At 45.9% G+C, this 25761-nt stretch overlaps 1 protein-coding gene across 1 annotated transcript in view; it reads left to right on the top strand.

Annotated features, from left to right (window-relative positions):
* Positions 1-20416, top strand: part of LOC143276532 (uncharacterized) — a 227028-nt gene extending 206612 nt beyond the window's left edge. Inside the window, exons 2-7 of the mRNA XM_076581077.1 lie at positions 10536-10766; positions 11422-11640; positions 12266-12474; positions 13161-15686; positions 18068-18263; positions 19081-20416. Coding sequence (XP_076437192.1) covers positions 10536-10766; positions 11422-11640; positions 12266-12474; positions 13161-15686; positions 18068-18263; positions 19081-19283 — 3584 coding nt within the window. The 3' untranslated portion in view covers positions 19284-20416. The remainder of the gene's footprint in view (positions 1-10535; positions 10767-11421; positions 11641-12265; positions 12475-13160; positions 15687-18067; positions 18264-19080) is intronic.
* The last annotated feature ends 5345 nt before the right edge of the window (positions 20417-25761 follow it).

Below are 25761 nucleotides of genomic sequence, written 5' to 3' on the forward strand. Positions count from 1 at the left end.
TGAAGGTAGAAATCAGTCAACGAACTGGGCAGTGTCAAAGCATGTCCAGACAGATATGGCTTTTCTGAGGTACGGCTTTAACGGAAATGAGAAGAATGTTTTTACAAATGTTCATACAGATGATGATAGCTTTCAGCAGTCATGGGTGTCCCAAATAAATGCAAGCGTAAGATTAAGTTTTTATAGACCATTTAAATCACTTCAAGTTCTACAGCGAAAGCAATATTTATCAGTGATAACTATTAACAAATTAAGAACAGCTTTCACCAGATTCAGACTTGGTATTAACGACTTGAAAAATAAGCATTTCATTAATAACTCTGGATATGACATGCGCTATTTGCAACTGGATCGAGGATAATTGTGAAGGCTACATACCGATTTGGGACGAACATTTAGCTAAACATGTATATTTGTCAATTGTCCAGTCGACGTGATTTTCAAACGACAGTTTTGTAATGAAGACACAAGCATCACAAGAGATATATGTCTTTCAGTCACAGAAACGTAGAGAATACATCACTGCCAGTTAACGATTTTTTTTTCTTTTCTTAACAAGTCACTAGTTAACATGCACATATGTTTACAGATTTGAGGTCCAAACATGAACACTTGCTAAATTCATTCTCTCTTGTCTCTGTCTCTGTCTCTCTTTCTCTCTCTCTGTGCCCCCTTAACTTGACACTGATGTCGGCACATTGTAACGTATGTTGATGACGGCGGTGCTAGCATGACAAATGGTATCAGTCCCATCTCCAAGCATCTGGGATAGGTGGTGGGTAGGGTGAGAGGGAAGGGGCAGGCAGTGCCAACAGCCAGCAACAAAGAGACCATTCTTCCAGCCACTCGTGGGAAAACACTTAAGGGCTTTTTTTTTTTTTTTTTTTTTTTTTTTTTTTTTAAATGAGCGAGCCTTGTTTGCTTTCTTGCTTTGCAGACTTACCTTGATGAGATGATAGGCATCTGCCTTCCTCTGCGTATGTCCCCACCACCACCACCACCGTCGCACATCGACACTTTAGGCCCCAGTGCAGACTTCAGAGAGAGAAAGGGAGAGAGAGACATGTTGAGGAGGGGTTTTTTTTTTTTTTTTTTTTGGGGGGGGGGGGGGGGGGGGGTGTTGTTTTTTTGTTTGTTTGTTTCTTTCTTAGAGGTCATGTCGTGATAAGAGAGGTATTAAAACATGAGGAAGGTGGTGTGGTGTTGGAGGGGAGTCGGGAGGGTGTGGGGTTGGGGGTGGGTGGGGAGGGATGGCGATAACAGCTGCATGGACCGTCGTATCGGTGGGGAAAGGAGAGCCTGCAAAAGCCAAACACATGTGTTTACTGCGATAAGATTGGGAACTTTATTATTGCAACAAGGTGGGCGTCTTTTTAAGTCTTGTCAAAGACAAGGGAGAGAGGGTTGGGATGAAGTGGGGGGGGGGGGGGGATGTGGTTTGGGGGCAGGTGATAGTGGTGCGATAGGTGTGAGCCGTGTGTAAGTGGAGAGGATAAGTCTGGCTTTGATTGGCGGGAAGGTGTCTTTGATTACCTTCCATGACCAGGTACCAGGTTGTCGTCACGTTACCGTCCCTCTGATAACTGGTCAGAGGTAGAATGACACCACGGCTTCTGTGAACTTCAGACAGTGGGACGAATCTGGTGGGTTGGGGTTTTTCGACCCAGCCTGTCTTACTTCCCCAGACCATCTGGACTCGACATTATCAGTGTGGCGTCCTTGTGCTTTGTTTTACTCATACACGGTGGGCTTGTTCGTGTCATGGATTTACTTGACACTTGGCGCTTCAGGCCCTGGTTGTGACGATGCTGACAAACTCCAGGTTGGCTACAGGTAGTTGTTACGATGGTGTTACCAAAGTCCTGGTTGGCTCTTGTCCTTGTGTGTGGGACATGTTAATGTGTGAAGCCTTTGATGCGAGAGGAGAGCCCAGGGACAGGGATGGAGGCAGCCTTGTGAAGTTGATAATAGTTGAATGAGAAGAACCCTGACCTTGCTCGTACTTAAGTCCATAGTAATAGGTGTGTGCTAATGTGGGTTGGAGCATCAGTCCCTCCAAGCAACCCCCACCCACACATACACACACCCCACCCCCCAACCCGCCAAAAAGAAAAAAGAAAAAAGAAACCATCTCCATGCAGTGGTCAGATTGTCGCGTCCTATTCATAGATAATGTATCACCGTTGTTTGTTTATTAAATATATGCTTGTTTCCAGACTTGAAAAAAAAGAAATCGTTTCTATGTTTTTTGATGAAGGGTTGGTTCTTTGTATACAAAACCCAATCAGGATATCCCAAAGCATCCAAACTGAGAGCCGAAAACATCACCTATTTTTTCAGAGTTATTAATGTATCATGTATGTACACTGTTCTTCTCCATTTTTTCCCTGCTGCTCTGCGCCTTGTCAAGAGAGAGGAGGTGTGTGGTGTGAGAAAAGCCTCCTTCCAGACATGATGAGTCACAAGGTAAAAGCAACCAAAAAATAAACAAACAAAAAAACGCCAAAAAACCTGCGGCAAGGGGACGGGTTTCTCCGGGAGGGTCTCGTAGAACCCAGAACCACTGGTATAGTAGGGAGGAGGATGTTGCTGCTGCAAGGTTGGATGGATAAAGGAGGGAGGGAGAGGGGGTGTGGGGGGTGGGGTCGGCGTGTCTCCAGGGACCTGCCGTTTTGATGGCGTAGCGATAAGTGGGTCGCTAGATTCCAAACAGATGTTGGAAGGAGAGAGAAAGAGAGAGGAGAGGAAGGGAGAGAGGTAGAAACAGAGAGAATAGAAGGGGTGTTGTGGTGGGGAGGGGTGTAGGGACTGTGAAAGTGTGGGAACCAGGACACACCTAGCAGCTCTCCCGTTGGCATGCATGATGGTGGATCTGTGAGAGAATGTCTTGAGGCCAGCAGACCAGCGGATGGAGACAGACGTCTTGCAGACCGAATTTACCGACTAGCAGGTGTAGTCGGTGCTCCTGTTTGAAGAATGGATGCTGTTAGTTGGCTCCGAGAGGTAAAAGGGAGATTTGCAACAGCGGGGTGGGGCAAGGGGAGGGGGATGGGGTGGGAGATGGTGGGGCTTTGGAAGTTAAAGGGAACGGAGGGACGGGAAGGGAAGGGTGGGGGTTATACGGCAGCGTCACAGAATATGTCGTTGACGTTAATGTAAGTAGCAGGTCTTCCTCCCCCACCCTACCCCACCCCAACCCAGCCTGTCGTTCTTTGTTGCGTATAACAGCGCAGTTCTTGAACCTCGCTCCCCACAGTCACGCCCCCTCCCTCCCCCCATCCCTCAAAGAAAGGTTGCAAACAGTGAAGAGAGATCGCAGACAAGTCACGATGGGTTGACACCAGCAAACTAGCCTTGGACCTTGGAGCGCCTTGACTGTCACAGTCATGCGTCCAACGACGCGGGAGCACAAGCAAGTCTCAAACCCATCACTTAACACCTTTTGAGCAGTCGAGACTTGAGAGGAGAAAAAACAACAAAAAACAGAAAGAATCTGAGGGGTTGGGGGGTGGGGTGATAAAAACGCACACAGGAATTACACACACACACACACACACACACACACACACACACATATATATATATATATATGTGTGTGTGTGTGTGTAATGTTCGTTCTTCACAGGTTCTCGTCATGGTGGTGCCCCTTCCCTCCCCCTCTCTCAGCCTTCTTTCTCTATCCATGGGAAAAATTCCTGCTTTGGAAAATAACGGGGAGGAGGGGGTGGAGGTGTGTATAGCCCTTTTGGTTGGAAAAGGCGTTAAATGTTGGGGGGAAAATCTTGTTTATTTGTCTTGCTCCCCTCTTCTCTCCCACCCATCTCCCTGCACCCTCCACCTCCACCCCCTTTTCTCTCTGCAAACACCGTAGATATACACCCTTTGTGTGTGTGTGTGTGTGTGCAAGGGGTTGGAGGAGGAGGAAGAAAGGTGGGAAACGGTAGGAAGGGGGAGGGAAGTGAAAGTGGTTGTTGGGTGGAACTGGGAGGCAGGTAGCATGGGTGGGGGAGGATGGGGAGAGCCTGGGAAAGTGGCGGGCACAGGGTTGGCCATGTTTATGTCTCTGCTCGGTGGGTGCACCTGCCTGTGTGTGTGAGGGGAATGTGGGAGAGGGGGGGGGGGGGGGGGAGTGAATTGCTTCAGAGACCGTAAAGGATTGGTTCCACCACTGAAGCAAAGAGAGTTCCATCTATTACTATCTTTGCCTGAATTGGCGGATTTTACAGGGGACTTTGGGCGTACATGGCGGTTTTCTTGTTTTTGTGTGGAGAAGACGATGGAGACAGTTGTAAAGATAATGCATTTCCTGAAAAGTCCAGGCCAGGGTGGTAACTTTCTGTAGTCATTATTTCTGTCTTCACGGCGGCGGCAAATCCCAGACTTCCAGTTAAAACTGAAAGCAAACTTGATATAAAACCCAGTGCCATGTGAATGAAATGTCAGCGGGACAACCCTTTCCAGCGTGTGCGGTCATAACTGGCAGGCTCCACTGCCCCCCCCGCCCCCCCGCCCCCCCCCCCTCTCTCTCTCTCTCTCTCTCTCTCTCTCTCTGTTCTTGGTTCTGCGTTTTTCAGGCATCATCATTTTACTGAGACTATAGATTTAAAAAAAAAAATTCATCTCACCCTCCAGAATCCACCCCGACATGTATGCGCTCAAGTGGTTCCCCTTGTTCATACATGCACCATTTGTACCTTTTGATACCCCCCCCCCCCCCTCCCTGCACGCACGCACACATACACACACACACACACACACACACACTCACACACACTGTCGCGGTTTGTTCACAACACATTCACACATCCTGTCAAATAGCAGTGTTGAGTAGGGGAGGGGAGGGGGGGGCGGGGGGATAAAGGGCCGGTGAAATCCTATCACTCATCATCACCCACAAATTATGCAGAAACAAAAGAACAATGCAAATGTCACGCTACTCGCTGTTATTCAAAAACAAAGGCACACGCGCACGCACGCACGCGCTGCTTGCTTGATGTAGTCTTCCCAGTGGGATGCGTGTTCAAATCCCTTCTGTTGATGGTATGCAAAGGTGTGCAACCTGTTGCTGCTGCTGCTGACAGCTGGACGCGATGTGTGCAGAGAGAAATGGATGGACGTACACAGCAGGTTGTGAGAGATCACTGTCCTTTCCCTCTATCCCTCCTTCAGTCCTTTGTTTCCTCTCTTGGGGGAGGAGAGGGATGGAGAGACGTTTGATATGAGAAACCCCAAACCCCACCCCATCCCACCTTTTTTTTTTTTTTTTTTTTTGTCGTTTATCTAATGGCCTTTTTTTTCTTCTCTCTCTTTGTTTTTTGTAATGAGTCATGAACAAGAGAAACATGTTTTCCCACTTCAAAAATCGTTATTCCGGAGAGAGAAAGAGAGAGAGAGAGAGCTTTGTGTTGGCTTACCAAATTTTATTCGTTTAAGAACAACACAATGGAACAATAAACATTAAATTCTTGAGCACAAGTAGAAGCTCATACATCGTACTCCTGTATTATACGCATAGATCTGGCTGCAACAAAGAAACATTACTAGTGATCATGGAATTGGAAGGGGAAAAGATGTTTATGCCTTAAAGTAATACATGCATACAACTTACAAGAAACAAGTTGTTGTTTTTTTTTGTTTTTTTAAACTGCACAGTTGTGAAAACTCGGAAGTTTGTAGGTCAGTCATGCGGGTTGTCATCATCACTGTGGTAGGGAACAAACTATTGCTTGAAAAGCAACGGACTGACGTACACTGAGAGATCGGTATAATGTAGATCGATGATTATAATGGATTTATGGTGGGAGGTTTTAGACAGACATTTATTTTATTATTCAGCAAAGAGTTGGTTGAATAATAATTTGAATAAGAAAAAATTGATTGAAAGACACGAAATAGATAAATAGCGCCAGAAACACTCGTGATGTTCACCTTCCTTGCCTTCGGTTCACACAACCCCTTCTCTCCCCCCCCCCCCCCCCTCCCCCTTTCTCTTCACACAAACTACTCACTCCGCCCCACCTCCAGGTTGCACTTGACCGTGAAACAAACCAAACCAATTAACAGTGATTTTAAAAATTAGTATCAAAATCATCCACCCATTGTTTTTCGTTCATTTTCCTCAGTCCCCACCTCCCGCCCCCCCAGTGAACAACAGATGTGTACACACAGAAGGCGTTGGATTGATTGATGATCCAGTCAGCTGCTGCATGCTGGGAGGTGTGGTGGTGGTGGGTGGAGGAGTGAACTTACCTTGTTTGGAGTGTGCAGCAGTCAGAGCAGCAGCCTATACGGTTTACATTGTGTGAACGATACCTGCATTATGCCTGTTGCCAGTTGCAACCGCTAATGTGTGGCAATGATGATAATTTGTGTTCTTTGTGAGGTCACAGGTGGTTTGTTTGGCTTACTGTGGGAATGAAAGGAAGCGTTGAATGGAGGGTTTATTGTGGGAATGAAAAGAAGTGTTGAGTGCCAGGTTTATTGTGGGAATTAAAGGAAGTGTTGAGTGGCAGGTTTATTGTGGGAATTAAAGGAAGTGTTGAGAGGAGGGTTTATTGTGGGAATTAAAGGAAGTGTTGAGTGGCGGGTTTATTGTGGGAATTAAAGGAAGTGTTGAGAGGAGGGTTTATTGTGGGAATGAAAGGAAGTGTTGAGTGGCGGGTTTATTGTGGGAATGAAAGGAAGTGTTGAGAGGAGGGTTTATTGTGGGAATGAAAGGAAGTGTTGAGTGGCGGGTTTATTGTGGGAATTAAAGGAAGTGTTGAGAGGAGGGTTTATTGTGGGAATGAAAGGAAGTGTTGAGTGGCGGGTTTATTGTGGGAATGAAAGGAAGTGTTGAGTGGCGGGTTTATTGTGGGAATTAAAGGAATTAAAGGAAGTGTTGAGTGGAGTGTTGAGTCCCACCCCCCCAAATACAAAAACAAAATAAAAAACGGACAAGCTGCAGCAACATTACGTGATAAGCGATATTCACGATAGTCTTCATCACATAATCTTTGGATAAATTAGATTAAAAATATAATAATGATAATTGAGTTGGAATATTAATAAGCATGTGTGTGCGGGGGAGGGGGGGGGGGTCTGTTACGATAAATATTACAGACATACGTCTGCAAGACGTGTGTGCGCGTGCGCCGAAAGTTTCGTGCTGGACTGTTTACTCTTGTCTGCTGCTTCGGAAGGGCCCTACCCGCCCCACCACTAACCCCCTGCTCCTTCTGGTTACCATGGAAATAAAAGGGATCGATAGCGGCGGCCGCAAAGATGATGGAACGACAGTACGTACACACGGTGTGGGAGACGGACGGTGGGGGTAGGGGTGAAAACAGGTTAGGGTATGGGGGTGGATGGGTTAGAGACTAAAGAAGAATACATTGTCAGCCTGTGAGTGCGTTTGTGTGCAACTTGAGATATTGCCGAGATCGATCTTTTTTCCCCCTCTTGGAGGAGTGCACCGTCTATGTCTCCTCCCTTCCTCCCCCCCCCCCCCGCCCCCCTCTCTCTCTTCTCTCATCGTCTCTTGTGTCTCGATCTGTTGACTTGTCTGTGGGCTCTCTTTCTGTTTATCTGTGTCTGTGTGTATGTGTGCGCGCACGTTTGTGTATGTGTGTGTGTATCTCTGTCCTCCTTTCTCTGTCTCTCTCTGTCACACACACACACACACACACACACACACACACACACACACACACACCAACCACACACACACACACACACACACACACACACACACACACACACCAACCACACACACAGACCGGGGTCTCACCAGACTTCTCTCCGCAATTAAGTAAAGACTGGCGGGAAAGTTCACGAGAGAGAGAGAGAGAAGGGACGGGACCTGACAGAGATGGAGTCAGAAGACAGCAATACCATGGTGGCTGCTGTTGCAGAAGGAAAGGGCGGGAAAGCCGTGAAGCACACACACACACACACACACACACACACACACGAAAGAGGAGGGGGTGGGGGGATGCTGGTGTCGAGTGGAAAGGTTTGGGGGGGGGGGGGGGGTTGGAGGCAGTTTTGGAAAGGTTGGGTGGAGGGGGATGCTTTATAGGTGACGAAGTGAACAAACAGAAGCCGGTCGTTCAGGTGAGTAAGAAAGTGGGGGGGGGGGGGTTTGCTTCCTTGGGTTACACGCGTGGCTGGGAACCGCGCGGTAGAAAAAGGAGGGAGGGTGATAGGTGTGGGTAAGGAGGGGGCGATGATGATGAAAAGGCGGCAGCAGAATGTGGGAAGGCAAGGTTTGTTGTGGAATCTGCTGGCATGTGTATGGAACACCGCCCTCTAGATACATATATTGTGCAGGATGCTTTGGATGCCAACTCCCCACAATCACCACTAACCCTCTACAGCTGCCAATCATTAGTTAAGACGATGATGGTGGTGGTGTGAGTGGATGTTTTGGATTCCTGATTTTTAATCACTATTGTTATTATTATTTTACCATTTCACTGTCTCACTGCCTCCCCCCCCCACCTCTCTGCGCCTTCAGCCGCCCCCTCCCTGCTAAAAACTTCTCTCAGCCTCAACCTAATCCCTCTTTAGGCCCCCGCCTCCCTTACGCTTTCCTCCCCCTTTCTTTCAATTTTCACGGGCAGTCCCAACACTTGCTTACATCACAGCATGACACCACATGCCTGTACTGTGTGCTACTTCAGAAACGTGGGAAATTCACCTTCTTTGTCTTTCTCGCCTTGTTGCTCTTCTTCTTCCACCGGTTCCTGTTCTTTTTTCTTCGTCGTCATTTTCCTTTTGCACTGTGGCGCGCATGACTCGACCGCTCAGTCAGAGGCAGTGAGAAAGAGACACTGACAATGTTTCATTGCCAGAGACAACTCTGTCCTTCTGACAAGTGGGGCAGTACATGAACAGGCAAACATATTGTCTACGAACATGGTGGAAGCGAAAAGTAATGCAAGAATGGAGACAACTAAACTTAAAAGCGCGCGCGCGCGCACACACACACACACACACATTTTTCTTCTTCTCGAAATTATAAATTCATCAGTGTGGCTGAAGTGGACAGCAGATGGACCCCACGACCCCCACGTTATTGTGTCAGCCGCCAAGGCCGGTCATGGCCAGAGGCAATGCAGCGTCCATATCTCGTTAGGGAGGGGAAAGAACTCCCCCTCCCCCACTCCTTACCCCATCTCCTTCCCTTCCACCTTCCTGGCTCTCTAACCCCCACCCCTCCACCCAGCCTCCGCCCCCTTTTCCCAGTGACGACCCCCGTTAGGTTTTTCAGCTCCAAGAGCCCTTGGGGTCGTGGCAGTATAATGGACAGGGTTCCGTCAGGCGGCCTGTGGAGGACGTGGCGTGATGTGATGGAGGCTGGAGGTGGCAGGCCAAGGGACGACACTGACGGTGACAGTGGCGCGTGCCCTGGCACGTGCTCTCTGCTCGTCAAGGAGGCCGGCCCCGCCATGCATACATATACGCACACGCACACACACTCACTCTCTCTCTCTCTCTCTCTCTCTCTCTCACACACACACACACACACACACACACACACACAGAAAGAGCAAGGAAAGATGCTTTGGAAGAGGTCGTTCTCAGCGCCTGTGGCGTCGACTGTCGGTCACTCTCTCTCTCTCTCTCTCTCTCTCTCTCTCTCTCTCTCTCTCTCGACAGGACAGGCTGGGGGGGGGGGGGGGGGGGGGGCTGACAGGACAGCGCTGGCTGCCTGGGGAGAAAAATGATGGTTTGAGAGGTGCTTTATGAAGGGGAACTGGGGGGGGGGGGGGGGGGTCAGGGGTGGTGGAGACAAGACAGAATGTCTGCCTTCAATGGAACTCTTGATGAAGCAAGGTGTTGGACAGTAATGAGGAGGTTGTGCTTGTTCAGTGGTCTTTGTCAATTTTTCCTCCCTCTCTTCATTCACCTTTTCTTCTCTGCACTCTAATGACAGCAGTGCAGAACTAACAAGCTCCAACTTTTCTTTTTGGGGGGGGGGGGGGGGGGGCAGCCCATGTATGGATGCACTTTCTCTTTCTCTTTTTAGTGGAGGAGAGAGTGCTTGAAGTTGAAGGAGATTTGAGTATTGAAAGGCAAACAGCTCTTCAGAACAAACAGGAAACAAACAAGGGACTTTGGCCCAGCACCCCTTTCCTGCAATATATGTGGACAGTTGTGTACATCCAGGATAGGTCTTCTCTTACACAAGAGGTCCCACTCCAGTAAAAGAAGTCTGCTGAGTTTTTGTTGTTATGCTGAGAGATTCTTTCATTCATGATTGTTTTTTTGTTTTGTTTTTTGATGACCTTTTACTTTTAGGTTAATAACAGAACATTTCTGATGGTTTCTGCTCAGTGATCTGAATTTTTTAAATCTTTAGATTTTTCCTTCATAATTTTTGCATTTGTTATCCAAGGTTTATGAACAGAAGATGGTTGCCAGTGTAGTATAAATGACTGGTTACACACCTCACCCTACCCCACCCCACCCCCACTCACCAGCCCCTATTTTCCCTTCATGCATCATGTGAACAAAACTGGCAGTGTTTTATTTCTGTATGTATTTGCCAGCAGTGGAAAGTGAGGACCATGGAGATGACGCCTCCTTGGCAGCAGATGCTGAGAGCGAGCTCTCCCCCAAGAAGCGGCCGACAGCGGCCAACCAGAATGCCATAGAGAATGGAGAAGAGGAAAAGTCATCTGAGGACAAGAAGGAGAACAGCCTGTCCTTCAGCAATGCAAACTTTGACCCTGTCGCCAAGAGAGATGACCTGCCTAAGGGAGACAAGCCCGTTGTGAAAGGTACAGAGTTGAGGGGAATCATGAGGGGATAGGGTTAGATTGGGGGGAATTTCTTCTGCAGCGTTGCAAGTCTGGGTTCTTTTCTGGGGTTCTGTCTCAAGTGTGGGTGTCTGTGTGCAGGAAGATGGAGACAGGCCCAGTAGAGTTTGTCTGATCCATTTGATACTTTCTTGCCATCTGCCTGAGCTTTTCTTTGTGTGTGTGTGTGTGTGTGTGTGTGTGTGTATTCTAAGTCTTTTGATGGTAAATTATAATTGTTCCTGTCAGTGTTACATTTACAAAATTACAAATAATGATTTTTTTTTGTCATGAAATTTAACGTTTAATTATTTATCTGTTTATCAACAGATAAACAGATTAAAAAAACCATCAGTGTTCTTTGTGGCTAGTCCGAGCTTTAAGTTTTGTTTTTTTGTTGGTTTTTTTTTTTTTTTTTTTTTTTAAATCCTTCTTCAGGAGACTGAGCAGCCAGCTTGTACAAGGAAGATTAACAGTTAGACTGGCATCAGTTGCTTTTTATTAGTGTTTGTTATTAGCATGATATATATATTTTTTTTTAATGAATTATTGATGATTGAGTAACTATCTTTCTCTTTGTTGAAATTCTTGTTTGTAATGAGTTGTTAATGAATTCAGTGATTACTCTTTCTGTCAGAATCATCAGAGACAGAGAACAAAGATGATGTTCCCCCACCCCAAGCGTCTGTGGAGAAGGAGAGTGGGAAGGAGGAGGGCAAGGGAGAGGAGAAGAAGGAGGAGAGAAGGCAGGAGAAGAAGGAAGAAGAAGGCATTGAGAAGATGCTGGCTGCCACAAATACCGTCGTCATCTTCCCCGAGTCTGTCAGCGATCATGACGAGACCGAGCAGACAGAAGGTGGGTGTAGGGAGTGCTTTGGGAGGCATACATAGTACAACATTGGCTCTCTGTGTGTGGAGAATGAAGCACACACACACCTTGACACACACACTTTAATACTGTGTGCATGCGTTTACACATAAGCACAAGCATGCATATGCTTACTTACATGCGCTCATATTTGATATTCATACATATTTTTCTTCATGTTGAGAAAAGACCTATACAGTAAGTAAATCACATGTATATAAGTATGCAAACTTCTGATTGTTGGTTATGACGTCTGTGTTCTCTTTTTGTACTGCCAGCCGAAGGATTGAATTTACATGTCAAAAGAGTTCAACACACATAACATCATTTCCATCTGGACCAGCAAAGATGGATTATTTTTATCATACTGAAGTGACAGGTCCGAAGTTTTCTGATGCCACACAGTTTTCTGTAATGATTATCCCTTCTTCCCTTTTGGAGGAAGGAGGCAGACTGGTTGAGACGCTTATCTGCCAATTTGCTCTTAGGGTTATGCTGCTGGTCAGACATCTGCCTAGCAGATGTGGTGTAGTGGATATAGATTTGTCCACACTCGGTGATGCCTTCTTCAGGAACTGAAATCTTCATTCCCTTTTATTCCCTTCTTTTTCAGTGGAGTCCCAGAGCACAGTGGAGGAAGAGTACATTCTGAAGTGTGTGCACTGCACAGAGACGTTCACAAGGGCCTCCCTGCTTCGTGACCACATGCGCTCGGTGCACCCGGACCTGCCCTTCAAGTACCAGTGTCCTAAGTGTGAGGACACCTTCTCCCTCAAGTCTCACATGGACAAACACCTGGCCCTGCACTCCCCAACCTCACAGGTGAGACACACAGCACACACCTCATAGGTGAGACAGTACTGTGGCAGGTGTGGAGCTGCACAGAACAGCTGTGGCCCTGAGAAAGCTGGACATGGGCACACATTTTTATTAAAACATTTTTCTTCCCCTTGAAAGTTCAGTTCTCTCAACACAAGGTATTTCACAGTGATTATTACTCAATAGTTTCACAGACATCGATTATGACAATGTTGCTGATGTTTCAGGTCATAGTGATTCAAGGGATATGTTATAAGTCTTGTTCAGTTGTTGAAAGAAGGGGGTGAAGATCTGAAGATAAGAAAGTTGTTGTCTTCTCTTTGTGTCGTTTCTTCTGGTTTTGTTGACGTGTGTGCAAACCTGTAACACAAAGCAAAATGTTAACAGGTTGTGTTGTGGTAGTTACCATTGATTTGTTTCCGTGGTCAGTTTTACAGTTTGTTTCAGCATTCATAATGGCTTGTGTGGTCAGTGAGGCTCAACACAACACTGATTGACTGATGATTAGTTTGTTCTGCCAGGTGGATATGTTTTAATGCATTTTATATGGAATTGCTGACACACTTTGTTAGTTTGTTTTGAATTATTGCATATCATTCCCTTTTTTCTTTTGTTTTGTTTATTTTCTTCCTACTTTTTCCCCATCCACAAAAGGTGCGTAAAGTGATTTTTCTTTTCCTCCACACCAGGTGTGCAAAGTATGCAACAAGACTTTTGCCAACGTTTATCGCCTGCAGCGTCACATGATTTCTCACGATGAGAGCACAGACCTACGCAAATTCAAGTGTCCAACATGTGGCAAGGCCTTCAAGTTCAAACACCACCTTAAGGAGCATATCCGCATCCATTCTGGGGAGAAACCGTTTGAGTGTGCCAACTGTGGGAAGCGTTTCTCGCACTCAGGATCCTACTCCTCCCACATGAACTCCAAGAAGTGCTGGGTTTTGAACATGAAAGGACGACGCATGGACCGCGGGGCCAATGGGGATGGGGCTGTCAACGGGATGCTGTTCGCACCAGTGGGCTACACTAGCACAGGGGGGAAGGTTGGTGGTGGGGGAGCACTGCAGTCGCCTCCCCCTGGGGCCTACCCAGGACAGTTCCTCAAGTACGACCCGCGGAGCCCTGTAGTTCCGGCCCTCTACTCCCCGCCGATGACCACAGCCAGTCTGGCAGCGGCTGCATACACTATGCTGGCAGCAGGGAAGGCCTTTCCGCTACCAGCCCACCACCACCCTCCCACCCTGATCCCCACCTCCCTGGGCCCCTCCCATCTCCCTCTCAACTGTCCCAAGCCCCCAGAGCTCTCCTCCTCCCCAGCCTCCTCCAGGACCCAGATCTCCCCAGACGTCAACTCCAACACGCAGCTCTTCAACCTGGCCTCTGGGGCACTGAGCAAGGTGCTGAAGGACTCGGGGCCCAGAGAGGAAAAAGAGGAGGTGAAGAAGGAGCAGGAGGAGAAAGAGATGAAGGGGGAGGAGATGAAGGAGGAAGTAAAGCTGGAGAAGGAGGAGGAGGAAGAGAAGAAAGAAAAAGAGACGGAGAGTGGAGGCCAGGAGGGGGGTGTGTGCCGTCACTGCAGCAAGAAGTTTGCCAACCTTGTGGAGCTTCATCAACATGAGCGCTATGTGTGCGGGGAGAAGCAAGGCAAGGAGGGTGGGGAGCGAGGGGCAGTTGGGACCAAGGAGAGCTCAGTGTGCCGCCACTGCAGCCAGAACTTCCACAGCCCCATCGAACTGCACCAGCATGAACGCTACCTGTGCAAGCTGAACAAGGACATCCTGCCCCTCATGCCCAACACTGCCCCACCCTCCACCACTACCACCACCACCTCCACAGCGTCCTCCCTCACCCCCACAGATGGTGCCGCTGCCTGTGCATCACCAGGGAGTGCCTCATCGGACCGGAGCCGCCACACCACGCCCAACAGCAGTGTGTGCGACACAGCCACAGACGATGAGGAGGAGGAAGCAGGGACGGATGGGAAGAAGTATCGTATGCGGTCATTAATCAGCGACGATCAGCAGAGCATCCTGAAGGCCAAGTACCGGGAAAACCCACGGCCGGACAAAGCGGAGCTGGTGCGCATCGCCACAGAGATCGGCTTCTCCAAGCGGGTGGTGCAGGTGTGGTTCCAGAACATGCGAGCCAGGGACCGGCGCCGGGGGAAGGAGGTGCCGTACTTCCCCAACATGGCACGCTTCAAAGACGGCAGCAACAGTTCCACCACCACCACCACTACCACCACCACTACCTCCACCACAGGCCTGTGCGTGCCGGCCTACATCCCCAACGTCCCTCAAATCTTCACCTCCGCCACTCTCAAGTTCAGCAGTCCCTTGCGAGGGCTCACCACGTCAGATGGCTCCAGTGACGTTCCCTTGGATCTGAGCTTACGCCGCCAGCCTCCCAAAGCTCACAGCAACTCATCATCACCGGCGCCATTGTCATCATCGCCCCTGGTCTGCCAGGACCAGGCCCTCAACCTGAGCATCAAAACCCCTTGCAAGGAGGAGAGGGATGAACCCACCACCACCACCACCACCACCACCACAGAAAGCAACAGCAGCAGCCACCGCTTTCAGCACTCATCCATCTTCAAGTACCTGCAGCAGGAAGGGCTGTTCAGAAACCCTCTGAAGGTGCCGGGCATTGAGAGCTGCAAGGCCTCTCTTCAGGCCTCATTGCAGCACACCAGCGCTGAGAGGCTGCACATTGCCAACACCATCCGCAGCCAGCTGGCCAGGAAGACACAGACCTGCCCCCCTAAAACCTCCCCTCCCCCTCCTCCTCCGCCACCACCTCCACCTGCCCCTAGCACCAATGGCCTCTCTGAGGAAGACATCAAAATGGAAGAAAACAACCAGGCTGAAAAAGCTGCCGATAGTGATGCTGCTCCCGAGATGGAGTCCCAGCAAGACGACCTTGACCTCAGCGGGGAGGACCGCCTGGTCATTGACGAGTGCCGCACGGAGAAAGAGGACGACGACATGGACAACGAAGATGACGGGGAGGAGTCCTCGGAGGACGATGATGATGACGATGATGATGATGAAGTGTCCAATGATGCTGCCATCCCCAGTGTCACCAAGGTGGAGCCGCTGACTGACCACCACAACCTGGACACGCTGGCCACGGTGGCCTCCCAGCACCTGGAGGGGGCTGGAGCAGCAGGAGGGGGCAAGAGCAAGCGACTGCGACGCAAGTCGCGCCAGGTACCTGTAAGGCAGTTTTCCCCCCTAGTCTGTCCTTTCACCCCGCTGTCTTTCCTGCCGACGTGTGTCAGCCTGCATGCTGCCCACACAAACCTCGACCTGCCTGCCCTCTTGGTAACCCTACAGTTTGCTTGGCTGTCTACCTGCCTGTCTGTTCCCTTAGGGACTTGAAAGGGGATAGAAGAAGTGGTTAGGGAAGGGTGGGTGCTATACACTCTACTTACTGTTTCTAAACATTTTCAGTAAGATTTTCATGGATTGAGATGTGTTATTAATGATTATCTGATAGGTGATCAAAGTTGGTTAAAAAGAAAATGAAAAAACAACTACAGGGGTACCAACAGGATGAAAAAAGGAAAAAGAAAAGAATATAAAAAAAAACTTGAAACCACAAATGTGGCTAAGTTTGAATGAAAACGCCCCTGTCAGGGGAATGGTGGCAGACTGTGCTGAGCAAGCTGGTTCCAAGAGGACAGTAGTGGTTTTCTGTCTTCACTCCTCATTGACTGTCATTCCTGCACATTGCACATCATGGCACCTCATGGCACATCACTGCACATCTCAACACCTCATTGCACATCATGGCACCTCATGGCACATCACTGTACATCTCAACACCTCATTGCACATCAGTGCACTGCACCTCATGCACTGCACCTCATGGCACATCACTGCACATCTCAGCACCTCATTGCACCTCGTGCACTGCACCTCATGGCACATCACTGCACATCTCAACACCTCATTGCACATCAGTGCACTGCACCTCATGCACTGCACCTCATTGCACATCACAGAACCTCATTGCACATCAGTGCATCTCATTGCACATTAGTGCTTCTAAGTGCTCATCACTACATCTCATTGCACGTTCATACTCATAGCTACATAGCACATCATAGCACCTTGTTGCACTTCATAGCGCATCACAGTACCGCATTGCACCTTTTTGTACCTAGCACCATAAAGCACAGCACATCATTTCATTTCATAGCGTATCATAGCTCCACATAACTCCTCATAGCACTTCATAGCACATAACTCCTCATAGCACTTCATAGCACATCACAACTCTGCATAGCATTATAGCGCATCACAGTACTACATTGCACCTTTTTGTACATAGCACAGCATCTCATAGGGTATCACAGCTCCACATAAGTCCTTATAGCACAACACAACTCTGCATAGCATTTCATAGTGCAACACAGCACTTCATAGCACATCACAGAACCTCATGCTCATCGCACCTCACAACAGCTCATTGCCACACCACAGCAGCTCACAACACATCATGCCTTACAGCACTTCATAGCACCACATAGCACACCGCAGCACTTCATAGCACCACACCACACAGCACAGCACCACATAGCACATCTGGGCACTTTATAGCACCACATAGCACACCACAGCACTTCACAGCATGCCACAACACTTTATAGCACCACAGCACATCTCAGCACTTGATAGCACTTCATAACACCACATAGCACCAACAGCTCTTCATAGCACCTCACAGCACCTTACTGCATCCTCCAGGATATGCTGTATTGTTCTCCTGATGAGTGCTGTGGATAGAGTTGGAAATAGTCATGGCAAGTCATAGTCATAATGCATGGAATTAGTCATCATCTGACGAGGATGCTTGTTGTAAAAGTTGCTGCAATGTTTTTAGTTGGGGTTTTGTTTGTATGTTTTGTTTTTGATAGAAAAGCAATATTTGTTTTGTTTTTTATTGAAGTAACACACAGCCTTTGTTCATGTAATAGGTTTATGGTTCCACCACCAGCTGTCAGTTTATGCCCTGCCCTTTGTTCACAATTTATACTGTCCTTTGTTCCACCACCAGATGTTCACAAATAGTTTATGCCCTGCCCTTTGTTCACAATTTATACTGTCCTTTGTTCCACCACCAGATGTTCACAAATAGTTTATGCCCTGCCCTTTGTTCACAGTTTATACCGTCCTTTGTTCCACCACCAGATGTTCACAAATAGTTTATGCCCTGCCCTTTGTTCACTTGATGTTCACAAATAGTTTATATATACCCTGCCCTTTGTTCCACCAGCTGTCAGTGTATACCCTGACCATTGTTCACAAATAGTTTGTAAACCCTGCCCTTTGTTCACAAATAGTTTATACCCTATCCTTTGTTCACAAATAGTTTATACCCTGTTCTTAGTTCCACCATGTCAGTTCATACCCACCCCTTTTTTCAGGAATAGTACCCGGCCTACCAGATGTTACTTTATACCCTCCTGTACGTTAGTTTCTGTGTTCCCCTTCACACCATCACCAGATGTTAGTTTATACCCAGTCCTTTGTTGATAGTTTATTTATATTCTTCCCTTTACTCGCAACCTTTGTTTCATCATCAGATGGAATCATCAGACTTCATTCTTGACCTTGATGACGCTGTCAGCACGGAAGACGAGGACGGGCCACAACGGAAGCGGCGGAAGTCATGGAAGGGACACAAGGTGGATGCCGAGCTGGGCATGTATGCCTGTGACCAATGTGACAAGATGTTCAGCAAGCAGAGCTCTCTGGCCAGGCACAAGTATGAGCACTCTGGTGAGTGTGGGGGTGGAGGCGTTGGTATATGAGAGGAGCTTTAGGGCTGTGTCTGAGTGTTGGGGGGATGGGGGGCAGCTTTAAGGCTGTGTCTGGGGGGGGGGGGGGGGGGGGGGCGGGGGGGGGGGGGGGCTTTAGGGCTGTGTCTTGAGTGTTGGGGGGGATGGGAGGCAGCTTTAGGGCTGTGTCTGAGTGTTGGGGGCGTGGAGGGTAGAGCTTTAGGGCTGTGTCTTGAGGTGTGGGGTGGGGGAGAGCTTTAGGGCTGTGTCTGAAGGGGGGGGGGGGATTGGGAGCAGCTTTTGGGCTGTGTCTGAGGGGGGAGGGGGGGGGGGTTGCGACAAAGCAAGCTTTTTTTTTTTTTTTTTTTTGAAATACTACATTACACAACCTGCAGTGCTCAGTGCTGCAGTCATATTGCTCTAGGGGCAGCAACGCAGCAGATTTTCTTTGGTCAGACTCTGTTGGGCATGACATCTAAAGCATGGGGTCAGTGGGCTATGGGCCTGGGTGGTTTTGTTTTTTTTGCAGTTGTTTTAAGGGTTCTGTTAACTTGGTATGATGAAAAAATTTGAATGTGAGAGTTGATCCAGTTTACTGTTGCTCATTGTCCTTCCATTTTGGGGGGGTGTTTTGTTTTTTCTTTGTTTTTTCTTTGTTTTTTGAGAATTTGTATGTATCAGGTCATGATGTAGTGTATAGTGTTTTCTGGTACCATGTTGCATTGAAAGAGAGAGAGAGAGATATGAAAGTGGATAGTTGTTTAGAGACGTGTCAGCATGTTCTGACAGGGTGTGACACATGAGCTGTCTGTCCTCAGGTGCACGGCCGTTCACCTGTGAGGTGTGCACTAAAGCGTTCAAACACAAGCACCACCTGACAGAGCACCGGCGCCTGCACTCTGGGGAAAAACCATTCCAGTGCAAGAAGTGCGGCAAACGTTTCTCTCACTCGGGGTCCTACTCCCAGCACATGAATCACCGCTACAAGTACTGTAAGCCCGACGACACAGAGGATGAGTGAACTCCCCTCTGCCACACGTTCAGAGCAGCTGACCTGCAGGATGAATGCAGCTTACCTACATGATGGGTGCATCTGTACTGGGGGATGGGTACAAGTATCCTGAAAGGATGGGTACACATGTCCTACAGTATGGGTATGCTTGTTCTGCAGGAATGCATCTTGTGGCAGTCTGCATGAAAAAGGAAGACAAAAGACTTGTTTCCACTCTTCTGTCATAATACTCTGGCCATGTTGGTATTTGCTCACTGGAATTGGTCCTCCATGCTGGTTCTTATTTAGCATTGAAAAAGTTTACATTACTTTTGTTGGTTTGCTTGTTGTTTGATTTGTACCACCAGTGTTGGTTTCCTTGTGTTTGAATTAACCATTGAATGAAATGTTTGTTTTGACTTGCTGACCTTTTACAGTCCATGTTGGATTGGCCATGTCAGTGTATTGATTTTTGAGGAGGGAGAGATGAAGGGGTTTGGGGGGGAGGGGGGGAGGGTTACAAGATAGTTTGTCATGTAACAAACATGATATGTTCATCAAGTATGAAGCCTGTTACCCTAACATTCACACAAGGGTAAAGAGGAGAGAGAAAAAAAAAGTAAGGCATGTCAGTTTGGTCATAACCATTGAATTTTTATTTTGATAAATTCCCACACAGTTCAGCTGTGTTTTTATCAAAACAGAAGTGTATTGTTTGTCTCCATCAGTGCTAGACAGTCTGTTCTGTTAGGAAAAACAAAACAAAACAGAACACTGCTTTGTTACATGCAGACAAAATTATTCTCTACATTGTCAGCATTGACACATGAATTTTTCATATGAAATTTATAGTTAATTTTTAAAACAAAATTTAGAGTACTCACTGTCAACACAGTTAAGGAGAAAAAAGCATGTTAAGTGAATTCCATCACTTTTTAAAACAAACAACAATTGATGTTTAGCAGACAGACAGGCAGTCCGGATACTTTCTTCTGGAGAAGTTAACGTGTTTAGGAGTGAGGACCAAATTGACAGTAAAACCAGCAACATAATGGGATATGAATCTGTTGGGGTTCTACACAACACCTGTACATGTTAGCAAGCAATAATCCTGCTTCCTTTACACATTTTTCAGGTGCCTGGGGTTTGTCTGTGTGTGTGTGTGTGTGTGTGTGTGTGCAGGGTTCATACAAGTTTTATAAATTTTAAAACTTAAAAAGATGATTAATGACTTGCTTTTTTTAAAGTAAAAAGTGTTAATGATACGCCTTTTTAAGCCCTTAAAATTCTTCTGAACACAGCCATGATGTGTTAAGGTGTTTTATTGTTTGTTTTTTGTTTTTGTTGTTGGTTTTTTTTGCTCTCATCACTGAAATGCATGTATCTACACATGGTTTCTGTCAGTGATAGCAGAGCAGCCAATGTTCCACCTGAATTGAAATTTAAAAGTAAATAATAATTTTTTTTAAATCCCCAGAGGATCTTTTTGATGACAATAGCAGTTCTCATCTATGTAGCAGTCGAAGGTTCATGCAAGGGGCATATGCTGGCGCTCAGAATAATGTGCCTTTTATCCAGGTTTCTGACACATTAGGTGTTTTTAGGGTGGGGGCTTGGGGGCTTTTTTTTCTCATCAATTTTGATGGTAAACGTGTATGAACCTTATTGTAAATGTGTGGTTGTGCATGGTCCCATGTTGCTTCTTCCTGTCTGTGTGGCTGTGCATGTGGTTGAAGGTGAGGATCTGTCCCAAGACAGACTGACCAGGAGTGACCGTGGACACACAGAGAGAGGAACACTTGTCATATGGGTCAGCTGGAGTCAGAAACACAAGGGAAGGGAAGTAATGCAATGAACTGACAAACCACTTCTCTGTGCGATTGTCTCCACCGACAGTCGTTGGACTGTTGTTTTTTCGTTTTGTCATTAACCAATGGTCTTGAACATTGCTATTTGTCATGACTTGTACTGTACATAAAAAAGTGGACCACTTTTTCAAAATCTGTCTCTTTTTTTTTTTTTTTTTTTTTTTTAATATCAGGGACCAAAAATAGACTTAATACATACCGTGTTGCAGAGAGTTTTATGTTCCATTATCATTAAGACATCTTTTTTTTCATTGTATCGTTGTTGTCTTTGACCTGACATGAATAGTGACCCTTGACCTTAACGATTGCTGCAGGAGCTGTGTTCATCAGAGGTGTCAAACTGAAACGCTGATTTTTATTATTTTTATTTTATTTTATTTTTTTTATACAGAATGTCAACTCCTGCTGCAGATGCTGTGAGTTGTTTTACAGAATACTCATGCAACATTTATACTCATTCCTGTTATATCGTTTGTACTCACTGGTTATTATCCACATTCTGTTTTTGTTGCTGTTGACATAAAATTATTATCATTCTTTTTTTTTCTCTTGTTTGTTTTTTTCTTTAAAAAAAAACAACCAACTGATGCTGATGTTCTTGATAAAAAGATTGGACCAATCCTTACTTTAACGTTTATGTCAGTTTTGGCGCCAGAACTTGAAGAAAAAATAATAAACATGTTAAAATGCTGTTGCTGCAACATTCCAGTACTTTTGGGAGCAATCATTTTTTTCCAACAAAGAAAAATGGTCTTGCTGTTTTTTGGGGTTGAGTTGTTTTGTTTTTTTTTTTGTTTTTTTTTTTTTAGAACTGTTGAAACGAAGAAAAGCCATTTGTTTTTTGTTGTTTTTTGCTGTTGAAGTAAACAAGTTTTGATTGATTGTTGACACATTTACTGATTATCTTTAGGTGTTTTTTTGTTTGTTTGTTTGTTTTTCTTCAAAAGTATTTTATTTGAATATCAAAACATTGCATGTCATTGTTGAGAGTTTTCTTTTTTTTCAGTTAGAAAAAAAAAAAAAAAATTTTTGTTCAGTGAATGGGTAGAGTCAGTAGTGAAGGCAGTTGTTAAAAAGTGGGGTCTCCAACACTGCTTCCCATGTCCCTGTGTGTGGGTGACACGTGGGTCACTGCTTGCACACTGTCGCTGGTTGCCCAGCCCCCATTACGGACCATGTCCGTCTTCTGTTGAGTGCACTTTGGGTGTTCTGGAATGGCCACAGACCTACACACTTCCCTTCTTTCCTCTTGGAATTGTCGCTTGTCTGTTGTTTGTCTCTTCAGACATATTTGTCAGTATTATAAACCTTTCGTTATGTGTTGGGAATGGCCAGTGGCTGGTTTTTTTTTAAGTCAAAATGATAAGCAGGCTGTTAAAAAAATTGTAGTCATAAATTGATAAGAATGTAAATAAGATAAATGATAGAAGCAGGCTTTAAAAAAAGTATGTAGCCATTGATAAGTATGTAAATAAAATAAATGATTAATGATGGCTTTTAAAAATAATTGATTAATGACTGAACTGAAGACTACAGTGGCATATACAGGAACAGAAGTGGAAAAAGACTTTCCTAAGAAAGATGTTTCCTACAGGTTTGTGTTGGAAATAATTATCAAACAGACCACAGAAGTCCACATATTTGCATTTTGCTGTCAGAAAATAATGTAATTTTTTTTCTGGAAAATGACAGGAATCCTACACATGAAGTGTTTGCTTGTCGGTTTTTGTGTGTGTCTTTGTTTTGTTTCTTTGTTTACAGTACATGAAAATAGCCTTCATATATCTCTTCGTTGTAAACGCATGAATAACTGACGGAAAAAATATAGAAATGTTTTGCCTTCATTTAGTTTGTTATTCACCAGCTGAAAATGTGTACATAGTGTACAGTGCATTTTTATCTGTCTACTGACTTTTTCCACTTTTTTTCTGTCTGGTGAAATCCTCTGTCTACTAACTTGTTCCATGGGGTTTTTCTTTGTCTACTAACTTGTTCCATGATGTTTTCTCTATGTGTACTGACTTGTTCCATGGTGTTTTGTCTCTGTGTACTGACTTGTTCCATGGTGTTTTTCTTTGTCTACTAACTTGTTCCATGATGTTTTATTTCTGTGTACTGACTTGTTCCATGGTGTTTTGTCTCTGTGTACTGACTTGTTCCATTGTGTTTTATCTCTGTGTACTGACTTGTTCCATGGTGTTTTATCTCTGTGTACTGACTTGTTCCATGGTGTTTTTCTTTGTCTACTGACTTGTTCCATGGTGTTTTATCTCTGTGTACTGACTTGTTCCATGGTGTTTTATCTCTGTACTACTGACTTGTTCCATAGTGTTTTATCTCTATGTACTGACTTGTTCCTTAGTGTTTTATCTCTATGTACTACTGACCTGTTCCATTGTGTTTTATCTCTGTGTACTGACTTGTTCCATTGTGTTTTATCTCTGTGTACTGACTTGTTCCATGGTGTTTTATCTCTATGTACTGACTTGTTCCATGGTGTTTTATCTCTATGTACTGACTTGTTCCATGGTGTTTTATCTCTATCTACTGACTTGTTCCATGGTGTTTTATCTCTGTCTACTGACTTGTTCCATGGTGTTTTATCTCTGTACTACTGACTTGTTCCATGGTGTTTTATCTCTGTGTACTGACTTGTTCCATGATGTTTTATCTCTGTGTACTGACTTGTTCCATGGTGTTATCTCTGTGTACTGACTTGTTCCATGGTGTTTTGTCTCTGTACTACTGACTTGTTCCATGGTGTTTTGTCTCTGTACTACTGACTTGTTCCATGGTGTTTTACCTCTATGTACTGACTTGTTCCATGGTGTTATCTCTGTACTACTGACTTGTTCCATGGTGTTTTATCTCTGTACTACTGACTTGTTCCATAGTGTTTTATCTCTATGTACTGACCTGTTCCATTGTGTTTTATCTCTGTGTACTGACTTGTTCCATGGTGTTTTATCTCTATGTACTGACTTGTTCCATGGTGTTTTATCTCTATCTACTGACTTGTTCCATGGTGTTTTATCTCTATGTACTGACTTGTTCCATGGTGTTTTATCTCTATCTACTGACTTGTTCCATGGTGTTTTATCTCTATCTATTGACTTGTTCCATGGTGTTTTATCTCTATCTACTGACTTGTTCCATGGTGTTTTATCTCTATCTATTGACTTGTTCCATGGTGTTTTATCTCTATCTATTGACTTGTTCCATGGTGCCAAAATGCCTGTGACTGTACTGAGTGGCACTGACTGGACACATCATGCGCTCTTTGTAGGCACAGATAGAGGAATAATAGAAATCGGCTTTAAACAGACAGACACTAATATCCTAGAAATCCACTTAAAATAAACAATAAGATAGTTTTTACAGTAATTAAAATTGTTAGTCATCACATACCTTTCACCCACACTCAGTACTGGTTTACTGGCAAACGTGCAGGCAAATACACATGAAAAGTATGTATACAACTCACGTGCTCTCTCACTCACACACCCATCATGTACACAACTCGCATGTTTTCTCACTCAACAGACATTCATCATATACACTACTCGCATGTTTTCTCACTCACATAGACATTCATCATGTACACAACTCATGCTCTCTCACTCACACAGACACATGAAAGTACACTGGACCACACACTGGTACACTCACTTTCTCTCCCTCACCCACATGCACTCATTTTCTCCCTTGCTGGCTCATTCACATCAAACATGGTTCAAGAAAGAGACAAACTGCATACCACAATTGACAGAAACTGAACTTGGATAGGCATCATTGCGCAAATAGCCGTGCAATAGGTAGGAGCGAATGTTTGGTCCACCATGTCTTGATCTCCTTGGTAACGGTCAAGGCATTGGATTCCCCGTGTGCCAACAATGTGTACAGTTTGTATTAACAATTATCTGGATCGTACTGTATATAGGTTTTTCTTCTCTTCCTGCATGGTGACTGTGTGTGCAGAGCCAGTGTATATAGGTTTTCTTCTGTTCTTCCACAGTGACTGCGTGTGCAGAGCCAGTGTACTGTAATTGTTGTGGGCTGCACCAAGCTTCTTCCACACAGTATTGCCTGTCTGTGCCAAATTGATGAGCTTCCAGAGATAGATTCCCACCACCCACACCAGCTGTACATACACATCAGTGTGCTGAATTCAGGAGTTTCCCTTCATAGTTTGGCTTTCTCCCCACCTGTATACAACAGTGTGCCAAATTGACACATGTACATCAGTGTCCCACAATAACCCAGATAGTGTGCCCCCCCCCCCCCCCCCTTGTATAATTAAACACATCAGTGTGCCACAATGACCCAGATAGTGTGCCCCCCCCCTCCTGTATAATTAAACACATCGGTGTGCCACAATGACTCAGATAGTGTGCCCCCCCCCACCCCTGTATAATTAAACACATCGGTGTGCCACAATGACTCAGATAGTGTGCCCCCCCCCTCCTGTATAATTAAACACATCAGTGTGCCACAATGACCCAGATAGTGTGCCCCCCCCCCTCCTGTATAATTAAACACATCGGTGTGCCACAATGACCCAGATAGTGTGCCCCCCCCCCCCCTCCTGTATAATTAAACACATCGGTGTGCCACAATGACTCAGATAGTGTGCCCCCCCC

The sequence above is a fragment of the Babylonia areolata genome, chromosome 32 (assembly GCF_041734735.1).
Source record: "Babylonia areolata isolate BAREFJ2019XMU chromosome 32, ASM4173473v1, whole genome shotgun sequence".
Lineage (NCBI taxonomy): Eukaryota > Metazoa > Mollusca > Gastropoda > Neogastropoda > Buccinidae > Babylonia > Babylonia areolata.